This window comes from Trachymyrmex cornetzi, unplaced genomic scaffold (genome assembly GCF_001594075.2).
Source record: "Trachymyrmex cornetzi isolate Tcor2-1 unplaced genomic scaffold, Tcor1.1 scaffold81, whole genome shotgun sequence".
NCBI classification, from domain to species: domain Eukaryota; kingdom Metazoa; phylum Arthropoda; class Insecta; order Hymenoptera; family Formicidae; genus Trachymyrmex; species Trachymyrmex cornetzi.
The window spans coordinates 58816-73360 of NW_017300147.1; the positions used below are offsets into that span (position 1 = coordinate 58816).

Consider the following 14545-nt stretch of genomic DNA (forward strand, 5'->3'; position numbering starts at 1 on the left):
TGTACGTATATATATATAAAATAAAAGAATATATTTTTTTATTTTCTTCTTATACAAATATTATCGAACAGTCTACACATATATGTATAATATTTTATAAAAGAATAAAATTAAAATTTTCATAGCGATTTTCTGTGTAAACAGAAATAATGTATAGCACAAAGTGTTAATTAATATAATAAAATATATAAAATCTTACGGTAAAGACCATGCAAAACTAAATTACTAAGAAATAATATGACCCGCATACACAAATTAAAAGTGTATTAGGTACATGTTACATTAGGTACAAATTATGTGAATTTACAGCTAACTTTTAAAAATAGGGAAAGTCGATGACTATAAATCGCATATCACTTTTTAGCGCTGATAATTCTTACAGCGTTTAAAATTACTGGTGTGTCTATGGATGTTTTTGTTGCTGTCTCAATTCACCAACTTTCACTAAACCAAAGAAACTTTTATCATGATGGAAAAGAGTGAATCTCGCTGCTCCAATATCCTTCAAGACTAGGTGATCGCCTGCTTGAAGAACGATCACTTGGGCTGAGAAACACGAACGGCTTTTGTGATCTATACCTGGGCTATACACCTGAAAATTATATTTGCTATTTTGTACTTTCATACAATTTTTATATTTCAAATGACTATAACACATTTGGATCCATAAAGTCGAAACGTTTGCTTATGTAGTTTAGTCGTATTTATTTTGAATAATAATTAGCGAAAATCAACCTACTCTTTTTTTGGTTCTTTTAGTCTACGACTTTTATATATTTGAATTTATATATTCATTATATAGAGCTTTTCTGACAATCATTAATTACTAAAATTCCTTCCTTAGTGTTTTCCAGTCCTTACCATGCACTGCAATATAGATCTGCCATTCACCAGAATGCGAAAGCCATTCTCGTCGTGTCCGTCTAGATAGTGGATCTGCGCGTACACGAGATACAATCCTGGTTCATGAACGGTAAGTTTGCCATCGCCAGCAAGTGTGAAGTGCCTGCTCATGCCAAGATCGGCAACCCACTCACTCGGCTTCCATGCCCTGAAAACGCCGTCGTAGTGTCGTACCCTGCCGTTACCGGTGTGCTCGTCCAGCGTTGAGAAGAGGGTGCTATCCGCCCCATAGTGGATGGCGTAAACCTGCCGTGGTGCACGCAAATGTCTTCGAGTCAATCTCCGATGATTTTCCCTTGCAGCCGCTTCGTGATTCTAATTCAATTACAACGCTATGTGTTGTTCACTCGACTATTGTGAGGAATTTAGTGCACCGACTTTATCTACGCGGCGTAAGTGGCGTAACCCCCTAACAATTATTACCCACCTGAACGGCTTGTCGAATCTCAGTTTTATTTCTCGAGATATCGCGATTTCGCCAACTGATCCTTCTGTCGCTTACAGTTTCCGTGTTTTCATTTTCATATCTGTCAGGTTGAGTAATCCCCTCGCTTAACCGATCGTGGCGTGTAGAAGGTATCGTCTCCAGCGCATTGACGTGATACTTCTTTGGGGGATGTCTGCCTCGGAAAACAGTTGATTTAACACGGAATAAATAAATTTAATCAAAAATATCAAATTTATTTATCCCGTGTTACATTCTATCTCGTTCTACTTCCTCAACGTTCAATTGGTCTAATTTAATGTAATCTTAACGATCGTCATTTCTAAGAATTCAATTTATTAAAGGTCAACGGTGATGCAAGGATTGAAAAGGAGAGCAGAATGATATTGATTCTAAAGAATTCTATTTTAAACAGAAATGTTTAAAATAATTTTTCTAATGTTTCCTTCATTTTATGATTTTTGTTTCAAAACTTAGACTGCAGAGTGTACGTAATCAGGCTCATTAAGGTCAAAATAAAAGATATTTGTGAAAGAAATTCTTATCTGTGTATCATTTATGTTAAAATTTCCTCACTCATAAAAATGCTCAACTAGGGTGAAATAACTCACATTTTACCAAACTCACGTACACGTATTGCGGTCCAAGCATTTAATTTATCTCTATGGCTATATTTTTGTTTCCAAAAATCGAAATTGCAATTGAAAGGTCAAAGATTCGATATTCCAGAAATTCAGGACACTGTAATAACTGTGATTTACCAATTAAAGATTGATCTATCAGTTAAAGATAAAAAGAAAGAATACTCAACAACGATTCGAAGATTGAAAATGAGAACAAAGTAGTGTCTTGATTGGAAAGGATTTTCTTCTATTTTGTATAATAAACGTGCAAAAATATTTTTATGATATGTCTTTATCTTTATGTGATTTTCGTCTCAAAATTTCTAAACTACGCTGTATAAATACTTACAATGTTGAATTTGTCCCAGAATTGTCATTTGTGTTGTTCTCACCGTTTGCGTAAGAACGCGCTCTGGATACAATTCTCCTAGTATTATGTCGTTTGTCATTCGTTTCATCTCTCACAAAATCGTCAATCGACCCGTCATTCACCGATCGTTTTGATTTAATGCCCTCTTTGATGTATTCTGAATTTGTAGCTCCTCTGGTGACGACATCGGATTTGTGTCTGGTGCTATTTACGTCTTTCGTCTTTTTTTCATGATTCAATTGCCCTTTGTGTCCCCCTTTAAGGCGCTCTCGTTCGATAGTTCTACATGCAATAAAAAATACAATTCAAAGTGAATAGTTAACATTGTCTGTCCACTGAGTTTTTTATATAAATAGTACATTGTAGTGTCACAAATTATTTTTGCTAATAAGAAAAATGATTACTGAGAAAATTATTTCATAATTATTTTATAAAATAAAAAACAGTATGTGTGTGGAATATAGTTCTTGTGGAATGTAATTAGTTTTATCGAATTTATCAACTTTAATATAAAAATAATGATTAAAAATTCACTTTTTTTTACTTCACTGCAAATGTTTTTTAATAGTTGTTCTTTAAATTTTCGCAGCACGCAAAATTTCGACGCTGCTGCATTCAAAACTTAGAACAAGTCTTTTTGTTTCAATTTTAAATGAAAGAGCTTCTAAATCTCAACGAAATATCGTGATATTAAAGGTTAAAAAACATCTTCCGATCATTTTTCATGCGTAGGAACACAAAATATGTAATTTTTTGCGTCTACCATTACCGCTGAAGAAAATTAGAAAACTAACCGAAATATATGAACTATTCATTGTTTTAACGATTATCGTTGTTCTTTCGTCTCTTCAATAAATTAATCTGTAAATATTGAGAAATTTTTTTAACAATTAGCGCACTTTGAACAGCGCCTATTCTCTCGAGCCCTTTCTAATTCTTCATTGTAAATTTGGCAGCTTTGATATCGCAGGATTGAGTTTGTACACTTTTTATTTTACATCGTTATCTAACCTTTTATGTGATTAAAAATTTTATATCAAGTGGCAGAGAGTAACTATTACTAAAAAATCAGGCGATCATCACTATAATAGTAAGTGTGTTAATAATCCGGTCATTCCGACCTTTTTCTTCTAACAATCGCGAATTCTTTGATTAAGAACCTTAAAAAATGTGCTCAACTTATCTTATTACAAAATATTATTTTCTAAAAAAATAATGTATAATGCATCGCCAGCGCCTTACTTATGATTCTCTCGTATGTCCCTCTCGAAGTCCTGCCCATGCTTCGCTTCCACCTTGCGCAAGGCTGCCAGCAACTCAACCATGTCCTCATTGGCACCGGGATCCGGGGACGTAGGTATTGGTATCGACGTAGACGTAACGTCAAGAAAATCTGACGGCCTGGCGCCATAGGTCAACGGAGTATGATAGTCGCCGGAATAGTCGTGCGATGCCGAACCATCATCATCGTAATTAGAGTCGTAATCGGCGTTATCAATGTCTGTCTCGCCTGGATCATTATCTTCAGTAGATTCTTCAGCATACAGCTACAATGCGTTATATATTCGTATGTGAAATGTATATGTAAATATGTAAATATCCTGTATGTGTAACAAGAATCTTCCATTGAGCAACGCAACTACGTATATGATCGCGTAGTTAAATTGGTATTGTCAATTAGTGACGGACGTCTGATACGTGGAAACGCATCCGTAATAGCAATTGTGGTATGATTTCCTTTTTGACGACAATTAAAGTAATTGCTGCTTCGAAAAGCGGTATGAACAACGCTCTGTGTAATGGGGAAATCCAATATAGAAATTTTGTTCCAATATAGAATTTTTTTACTGAAACAACTTCGACAGCAATTTTTTTGTATCTTTAATAGTTTATATTTTGATATTTGATTAAAATTCCTAATCTAATAATTGACGCGATAAATTGAATTGAGTTATTTATAGTAAATTTCAGTTGAATGCGCAGTGATGCGTATGCTGAAAAAGAAGTGATAATATAGCTATCGAATGTTAAGAAGAATAATTTTAATCAAATGTTCAATTAATATAACTTTTTACTGTCAGATTTGTCGTTTTATGTAAATATGCATCGAAATTTAGCAAAATTTTATTTCCCAAAGTATGAAAGGCATTTCTCTTGAATGCGAACAACAAAGATTTCTTGTTTGTTTTAAGGAGAAGAAATATTGCTATAGTAGAAAAAATTTTTTATTAAAAAAAATATATTTTGATATTGAAAAGATACTATTCATGATTTCAATGACAGTATTATGTAGATTATCCTAATGAGAATCATAAATTTAAATAAATACAGATAGAGCCTTATTCCAGTATGAACGCCTTTTACTTGGATTGATAAGAACAACTTGTTTGATTTCCTCTAGCTCCTTCATGTTATAGCTTCATAGATATTTAAGAAAGGGATAAATTTCTATAATACTCAATATTATGTCAAATTAGTGCTCTTAAATGGATTTCCATCGATAAAAAATATACGTGAGGATTTACATAATATAGAGAATTTACTGTCACTTATTGCTTTTCTTGTGCACGTCACGCGTTGCATTGAATATTAAAAAATTTCAGTAATAGCAAACAGGATAAAAAAAATTGCAATTTATCTTTTCTTTTTCTGAATAACTATACAAAGAAAAAATTCAACAATCATGCTCGCCAATTTGTTTACTTACTGTAGGGACCTACCTGTTCCTCGAAGGCCTTTAGCTCGTCCATAAGATCCTGCTCCAGAAACCGATGCTTCAAGATATCCACGTCTCTTCTCAGCTGTTCAATTTCGCGAGTGTTCGACAACAGTTTCCAACTCTGAAGGCCGAGGCAGAGAACAGCAGCTATAAGGGCGGCCACGCTCAGGATCGTGTTTCTGCTCGGTCTTACGAGCCGCGACCGGTTGAACCCTTGTTCGAGGTCGGAGTGCGAGATGCTCAAGTTTTCCCGCGAAAAGTTTAGGAATGACCTCGTCTCCTCCTTGGCAGGTGCGTTTCTCATTAACTTTTGCTTCATCCTCACCGCGTTGCTTTCTTCCCCGGATAGCATGGACGTCATCGCGGAAATAGAACGATTTTCGGCGGGAGAATTATTGCGCGTGTGTACGTATCCGCGTAAGTTCTACGCAAACACTATTTACATGTTCATTTGTATCTTCACGGTTTGATTTGATGACAGACGAAGAACTTCATCCTCGCATCGGTTTCATGATATGTCAAGAAACCATTCTTCCGTAAAAGCTACGCGTTGCTGCAAATTTTTTGCTCTCTAGTACATCATTTCCATTTTATAGAGAATTTGCCCTTTTTCACTGAAGGCTACTCAATTTAAAGATTGTGTCTTACATTCGTGTGTTTAGGCATTTAAATTTAAATGTATTCAACTATTTTCCCCGTACTAAATTTATTTACTGCGAATTTATACATGTCCTAAAGCCGTGAAAACCAAATGTGGTTCACTATGTTAAAAACATAAATTCATTGCTTTTTTTTGTTTTTTTGAAATACAAATTCACTACTTTATAGCAGAGAATTTATGTTTTTCAAGCATAGTGAACTGATTTGACAGATTTTCTAACCCGAATAGTCGTCGACTTTAGGGATTAATATTTCGGTTCGCGGAGGAGAGTGACACTTTTTTCTTGTCAAATCTTTATTTTTACGCGCCATCTCTGATAGCTCCGCGAAACGCTCCTTGCTCTATCATAGTGGATTATTTTGTTGAAATTACTAAAAGAATACTTATTTTGTAATGACAAATTTCACATTGTTGTATTTACAAAATTTAACGTAAGTAACCAAATAAATTTGTATTATTAAATAAAAAAATTTTGTTCATCTAACAAAAAAATATTGATTTTGTTGTTTTAACAAAATAATCCACCATGGTAATCGATCATTTGCAAATAATTCTCTTTTTTTGTTACTATTACTATTTTTTCTCAGTGTGTCAATCAAGAAGAACCAAGATAGCGGATAGAAATACCTACATATATAGTGTCTTAAATACCTCCATCGACATAGGCCAGTATTTATAGTCAGTTCTTTTATTCAAGACCGTCTTAAGTTCTGTTTTGCGGTATCACGAACCAATCAGAGGGCTGCATTAGCGAGTTAAGATCGTCTTGAAATAAGAACTAACTATGAATACCGATCATAAAATGGACCACCAATGGCAGTGGTAAAATAGAAAAACGAGTAGAGTGAGAGGCAAATAAATGGATGGACGTTCTTTCTCTGTTTACTAAGCCTGATTGGTTAGAACAGTACTGCTGGATCAACAGCAACCAATCATGCTAATTACTAAACAAGTAACAGAGAAAGAAGTAACAGAGAAAGAACGTTCATCCATTTACTTGTCTCTCACTGTACTCTTCTTTCTACCCCCACCACTGCCATCGGTGATCCATTCTATATACCGATGATTACAATAGATCCCGGATCTACAATAGATTTTTAAGCCTTAAGCCATAAGGAATGGACGAATCATAATCAATTATTCTTCTCGCATTCGACTGTAATTGGTCAATTTCTTACGGCTTAAAGCTTAAAACACCCATTGTATATCCGGACTAATCACAATCAATTATTCTCCTCTCATTCGACTGTAGTTGGTCAATTTCTTACGGCTTAAGGCTTAAAACACCTATTATAGATCCGGACTTACTGTTTGTCTGCACATATACGTTAAATACAAGATCATCGAAAGCTAGTATTAGAAATTGAATTTCTAATACGTTATATAAAAAGAAATTCATTATTAATAAATAATTGTTCAGTAAGTATTCATTAATATGTAGTATCCATTTTCCCAGCATATAAATATCAGCTTTGTATCTACAATCCTAAGGAGAAAGAGCCCATATTCCTCTCTGGTTTAACTAAACAAATTCTGATGTGATCAGAGTTTTATTATTACCAATTGATAAGGTGCAAAATCTTTTCTTGTTATTGATACGTTATCATTATTACACATTAGTTTCTTGTCAACCTATATATAAAAGTTCATTTGAGTTTTATATATATATAAACGGACAAACACAAACATTTCAATCATCGCGAAGACTGCTAATCGCATTTCAGCCAATTGAACTCAGATAGGAGATAATAGAGAACTAAGATGTATCTTGTTTTGTGCTTGAATCCCGCTGCTTCTGACGATATAATATACATTATATAACGAAAAATAATAAGATTCTGTCTAAATGATTATGCAAAAAAAAATATTAAACTCCGAAAGAAATCGGTGAGAAGCTTTCCGCATTCGCGGAATAGACGCGTTCACCTAATTGTACATTTTCGAAGATTTACGACGTACGGAGACGTTAAATATCCCACACTGGGCCTGTCCCGTTTTAAAACCTGTCCGGTGAGTTTTTTCCCCCCCCTAAAGGCAGAGAACTACAAGAGGACCTCCTCTATCTTCGCATTTTCTCTCTCGCTCTTTTGTATCTGAGTCTCGTCATTTTTCCGCACTCTTATCCCGCGGCAAAAGATACAACGAGCAGATCATGTTTATTTCAAAATTAAAGTAGAAGGATTAAAAGAAAACCTTGATACAATCCGAAAAGAACTCTCGAATGTATCAATCTTTGTAGAAAGAATTCGATAAATTTTGACAATAAAACATAATTAATATTTTTATAATATGTTTTGAGATTAAATAAAATAATTTGTAATCTAATTTTCTAATCTAATTTTTGTCTATCACTTCTATCTAACTTCTGTCTGAATCCAATTTAATCAGATTATTTTCTATCGCCTGAATTTATATTTATGTACACGTTGCATAATTAAGTTTTATTAAACAAGTGTAACATAAGAACAACAGAAATTTATTTTACAATGTATTTGTAAGTAATATCTTGAATTAATTTTTGTTAATAATTTCTTATTTGAAATTCTTCTTACTTAGCTATTGTAATTCCAATAACATTAAATATTTCATTTATTTGCATTTATCGTTAATTAATTAAGTATATTTCCTAAATCAATTTAATATATTTTTAAAATTTCAGAATCTCTCATACTGATAAATAAGTAAATGTTTGTTATCGATATTTGATCAATATTTAAAAAGAAACATACTTCATCCTGATTTAGATAATCCTTGCTTTACGATTTAATTTTCGAACACAATTATCAAAATTTTTATATTATATTATAATTAATATATCAGTTTATCAATTTAAATTACACTTCGGCTCACTAATTCAATACTTCTCATTTCACATATATACTCTATAAACTTCACTTTTTATAAATATCGGAAATTAATGTTAATATGCGTTAATTCACTCTTTAGGAGTAAATAAAAATGATTTATTTCACAAAGTAAAATTTATTTGTCTGATAGCGCGTGTTTCGATCTTTGTCGCTCATTATTAATATTTCCGGAGCACTTGCCGAGTTCAAAAGAACGCGTGCACAACAGTGTACATCCGTCGCCTACGATCGACACAAGCATACTGAAGAACAGAATGAAGCACGTACGCGTTTATCACCGCGATGCCTTCATCTCTTGTCAGTCCATGCGATATTACGCTATAGATACATTTTTACCGGGACATTAAACTTATATGAACTTTACATACATATATGATGAACTTTATATATACATGTATGATGGCAGGAAATCAATGTGTGTGATAAATGATATTCACAATAAATGTGTTTTATTTTAAGCTTATTAAATATTTCTATAGATTTCTAAAGAAACTATGTGTTATGAAATACTATTACATTACAAGTACAATAATGCAAAATAAAGCTTGAAAATAAAAGCTTGAAATAAAGCAAATTAACAAAAGATGAAAACGATGTAGACAAATACACAAGACAAACAAAATAATCGCAAGATGAAAAAATAAACACAATAACGACCACAATTAAGGACTTTGCATTGACCACGTCTGCAGGCTTCCAATTACGCTTATTCTGCTTGAATCAATAATAAACTTGAAAAACATACGGTATAACTACGAGTTATGATAAGAACTTGGCTGAAATAATATTTTTAACATTATATGTATTCTTAACATTTTAACATAATTTTTAGTTATATATTCATATTAAAGCTTGATTATCAAAGCAAAAAATACATATTTGATTAAGTAATATTAGCCACGTTTAGACTTTCTAAGTAATATTATATACATATAATTGCATTCGTGAATATTTTATTTTTATTTTCAATTATGGATTATTTTTTCTTTTCTTTTGTTTTAAATATTAAATACTTTAATTAGATCTGAATTTAATCAATCTCGTTAAAATTTATTTGGCAACATTTATTGAATGACGATAAGAGTAAAAGAAGAAATATAAAATAATTTTTAATTAATTACACCTTTGAAATTTATCTTTCTATTTCTAATCCGTATAATATCATTTATGTAATCCCACGTAATACGAAACATTTTTTATTGTTTTAAAGAAGTAGTGGAATAAATTTTTTAAATATTTCGCTAGAAAAATTTCCAAAGCGTAGGTATTTATAATTTCATTAACGTCATTATTATCATTAAATAATTAATTAGAGTCTATCAGTTGTAGAATTCTTTTTTTCTTTCTTTTATGCATTATATAAACTATGGCATTCAATGGTATTATAATAACCAATCCAATATAGAAATTATGACATTCAATGGTACTATAATAGCCAATAAAATGCTACAAAGAAAGAAACTTTCCTGGAATATACATGGCTGTCTGTCTTCTGTGTGCATTACTGAGAAATTAAATAATTCAGGCATGACATCACACTGGCGTCTGCACTTAAAACTTAAAGCCACGACTTTACCGCAGGATAAATTAAGACGATAAAATAAAAGCTTCTCAGAATTAATGCTCTCGTGATCTAAACGTGACTCTTGCGTTGTCATTGTTGATTATTGCAACTATTCAACTGTAATTTTTTTATTTATGGAAATTGCTTGTTAATTATTGCGGCAATACTAATAACGATATTTATGCAGTTAAAGGAATATTTGATTAAATAATATTTGCATAATTCAATATATGATTAAATTGAGCAATTTTGTCCAGTAGACAAATTATTAAAAAATAATAATTAATTGCATTGCAGTCACACAACACACACACACGAGCCATGTTCAAATAATATCAACTTGGAAATCCCATGACTAACCAGCGGTCATCTAATAAGCGTGCGATAATAATGAACATAATTGCATCTAATCGTCGTTATCATGTGTAGTTTTCCTACTATCAGTTATTAATTCTATGAACCGAGTTTACCATGAACTCTTTGTTTTGGTTTGTAAAATATAGTTTTTACAACATTTTAGAAATCTAATTTAAGCTTCCTCTAAACAAAATAACTACATATAATACATAAATAATATATCAATAACAATAAATAAAATGCCTATATGAGCCAACACAGGATTTCAGTATGTAAAATTTTTTTATTAAAAAACATTCTCTCAACTTAAAAAATAAAATAAAAATAAACGTTTCGACTCCAGGTTAAAAAAAAAATTTTACACACTGAAACTCTGTGTTGGCTCATATAGGCATTTTATTTATTGTTATTGATTTATTCTTTTGAACCTTAATTTTACATATGAATAAATAATATATATATATATATATATAATACATAAATAATATGTACATGTAACATACTCGTATATATGTAATTCCCGAATGTCAGTCTGGTTTTCGTAAACATTTCTCAGTACCACACTACAACTCTTCTTCATTTAGTAGATCGTGTTATGCTCTTTTGATAATGGCTCATTATGTGTCAGCATTTATAGCCTTAAATCTTCCTAAAGCTTTCGATTCAATAAATCATGAATTGCTGATTGCCAAACTGCATTATCATGAATTTTTCTCTATTGCTCCCTCGTTCCTTATTCTTTACAAATCGATCTCAACAAAAGGTTTTTGACCATAATCCTTCTCCTAGCTTTTCTTCAATACCAAATATTTCATCAGGGTATCTTAAGGTTCAATTCTTGATACAAAGAGCAGCCTTTACTTTTCAATCTTTTTGTTGCCGATTTATTTTGGCCATTACTTCCAAACTTTTTATATATGTAGACGTCCTTCTCTTTATATTCTTCAGCTTTTCGAAGTCTGTTTTGTCACAACCATAGTAAATAATCACCTTCAACAAATTGCTAATTGGTCAATAACAAATGGATTGCATTTAAATCTCTCAAAATTTTCACTTCTAATTACGAGCTGTCCTATTCTATAGGAAATAAAAGAACATAAGAAAAGTGGGAAAGTATACTTTCCCACTTTCCTGCTTTCAATATCTATATTCAAAATGTTCTTTTATCTCTTAAATCCTCAGTCACAATTCTTGACTTATATATTGATACGCATCCTGGTCGTTTGAATACCATTGTGGCGATTACATCGCTACAATCTCACATATATAGAAAGCAGTAATTCGGTGTAATAAGAAGATTAATATTCGAGAAAGCTATAAATAATCATAACGTGAGACATAAGGTTCGAGTCACCTATTTGGTACATAATACATACGCATACATATCGTACATACGCGGTAGGATCAATGCGGAATACAATAGCCAATTTTCTAAACGCGTAACTTATTTCTTTCGCTCTTTCTTATTTCTTAAGTCGACGCAAATATCTTTCCTATCCTGTTATATTTTTTCTACATTTCTGTAGCTATAGATAGTAACCTCGGCCTATTTTTGTTTTTTCAATTTAACAATAATATTTAGATATGTATTAGACTAACAATCGCATTAACTTTCGAAAGAAAATGTGTTTATATAAGAACGATCTCGAACAAAGATAAAGCAGAGGAACGGATCTTGAGAACGCGAGGTCGCGACATGTAGACACGATTCAAGAATCAAGTTAGACGCGCTGCGTACTGCGTTATTAAATAAATTGTCAAACTTTATGACGACGAGACTTTAATTATTTGATTATCACTACATATCCCATGTTACAACTATATAGGCTTGTATTTTCCTCTCAAAATGTACCCATTACATCACATCTTAAAATATAAACGGATATTATGATTGTACGGAAAAAATGCCTATAGATTGCCACTTGACCTATTCCGGGTGATGCAACTGGTATTTTCAATGTTACTTTTGTTATGTTCGCTTCCACTATTGAATATTGACCGCTCCATTCAATAAAGTTACTATTATTGTGATTAGTATATTTTATTTATACAGAGAATGATGTATATGATAAAATTATTTTAATTTATGTTGCAAGAAAAGGAGTCACATTTTTGACGTCATAATTTCATATGGCTACTGTGAAGAAAACAGGAGCCTTAATACGAATTTAGAGCATCGCATGATGACTAATTAGTATTGCCATTGTAGAATTTTTTCTAACACGGCATTAATAATGGGACTTACGTGAGTGTCAGGACTTTAAGTATAAAAACGTGATGAAATGCCTGTTCGAAGAAGCTATGATGGAATTTACTACACGCGAGATAAAAACGGAAATATGTCTTATGTATTTTATTTATTTGTTTATTTACTGATTTATAACATATTCGATAATAATATTCAATTTAATAATATAGGCAACAAAAGCAGAGCAATTAGTATAAATATCATATATATGTATAATACTGACTGATATAGGAAATAAATTTATAAAAAGCAATCTCCATTCATAATTTGTATCTTTGCTTTTCTTGGAGATGACAAATAACCGATGTGTAAGTTTGATTCTGGATGGAACTCTCGTATTCTTCGTCGGCCATAATATTTCGAAAAAATAACGAACAGTATACCTACATTTTCAAATAAAGAAAGACCTATTTTGTATTTTCTATTTTTAAATTGCCATCCGATAATCACTGCCAATACAGAATGAGAAATTTTAATCCCTATATTTCTAAAATTTATTTGTATTTATGCATAAAATATGAAGTACAGAAACATAGAAAGTATATACAAGAGTGTATTTACAATGACGATATACAAAACTTACGAATTAACATGAGTATATATTATAGTTCGCTTTTATACATGTTTACGTGTAATACGCGCTAATGAGCTTCGTCATTAATAACTTACGCCACTTACGTTTGAGTACATCTACGCGCTCACAACTTATGCTATAAATACAAAAATTATTTGGTAATCGTTGGTACCATCAAGAGAGTACTGATTCTCTGTCAAGAATTAAATCGATGTACCCATGAAATCTTTTTACAGCTCTCCTTTCCTTTGTGTTATTTCTGTATTTGTAAAGTTTCACATCTAAACTCATACTATTGAATATCCATATAGTAAAATATCTTATCGTATAATGAATTAGCTGATTGTTCGAAAAGTGACGTTCTTCTCTTGCACTGCTCTCTTAGTACTCACGTTTATCATGTGATAACCACGTTAGAAAAGGAGCGAGAGAAAAAGCGTGCTACGATACTTTTTGTGTTACTAAAATAAAATTGATAGAAAGTTTCAAGAATACCATTTAATAATTTATTTTTTTAATGATTTCATAATGCGGACATTCGATTGTACCTGCGATGAGAAAAAACTATAAAGTAACGCTTATCATCGATTCGATGTAAAACTGGTCTCAAACATATCTTTAAAAAATTGTTAAATCAAAAGATTTTATTATCTGAATTATCTCGCATGTCTTAGTTACTTTAAAATTTATCTGACTGAGTCGATCATTCTAGATACTAAAATCCTTATGACTAATTCTTTATATTATTGAAATAGAATCACGCATACAAGATGGTTAATAAAAACGTAATAACGCTTAAGGGAAAATTTCTAAGATTATTTTAAGAGAATTCTAATATTGAGGCTATAATAGTATTTGAGTTATAAGTATTTAACATTAACGAAACAGGTCGCCAAAGATTCGCACGCTCAAATATGAAACAAATAAAACCCATTTTTTAAATCTTTTTGTTAATTACTTTTTAACGAGTATCAACTACCAACTAAAACTTCTTGGAGGTCACTCAGGATGATGACCTTGACAACATACGTTAAGGTCAATGTCATTGGAAATGGCTTCTCTTTCCTTAATATTTACCACAATTTTTTTACATAATTATATACGTATAAATGGTTGTATATAATTATACAAAACCACATATGAAAAATGTCCACATATAAATGATACATAATTATATATACAATAATTATACATAACTACATGTGTTATTGTAA

At 31.5% G+C, this 14545-nt stretch overlaps 1 protein-coding gene across 2 annotated transcripts; it reads right to left on the bottom strand.

Moving 5' to 3' along the window:
• Positions 1-291: 291 nt before the first annotated feature.
• Positions 292-8512, bottom strand: egr (TNF superfamily member 12 eiger). 2 transcript variants are annotated; one of them, XM_018519041.1, is made up of 7 exons: positions 8451-8512; positions 5062-5613; positions 3584-3888; positions 2321-2623; positions 1331-1523; positions 862-1218; positions 292-592 (listed from the first exon to the last, which is right to left on the bottom strand). In XM_018519041.1, exons 2-7 carry the CDS (start codon positions 5419-5421, stop codon positions 404-406), a joined length of 1707 nt encoding a protein of 568 aa, XP_018374543.1. In that variant the 5' UTR covers positions 5422-5613; positions 8451-8512; the 3' UTR covers positions 292-403. The 2 variants fall into 2 exon arrangements, with proteins under 2 accessions (XP_018374543.1, XP_018374544.1); XM_018519042.1 differs by lacking the exon at positions 8451-8512 and having other exon boundaries at positions 862-1149; positions 5062-5655.
• Positions 8513-14545: the final 6033 nt, after the last annotated feature.

What these genes read in the sequence shown, in the direction of transcription:
- egr (XM_018519041.1), bottom strand. Translation starts at nt 5,421, where the DNA reads ATGACGTCCATGCTATCCGGGGAAGAAAGCAACGCGGTGAGGATGAAG. An exon ending in GACATACGAGAGAATCATAA is followed by an intron (nt 2,624 to 3,583) that starts GTAAGGCGCTGG and finishes TATTGCATGTAG; the next exon opens with AACTATCGAACGAGAGCGCC. An exon ending in AGATTCGACAAGCCGTTCAG is followed by an intron (nt 1,219 to 1,330) that starts GTGGGTAATAAT and finishes TAATTGAATTAG; the next exon opens with AATCACGAAGCGGCTGCAAG.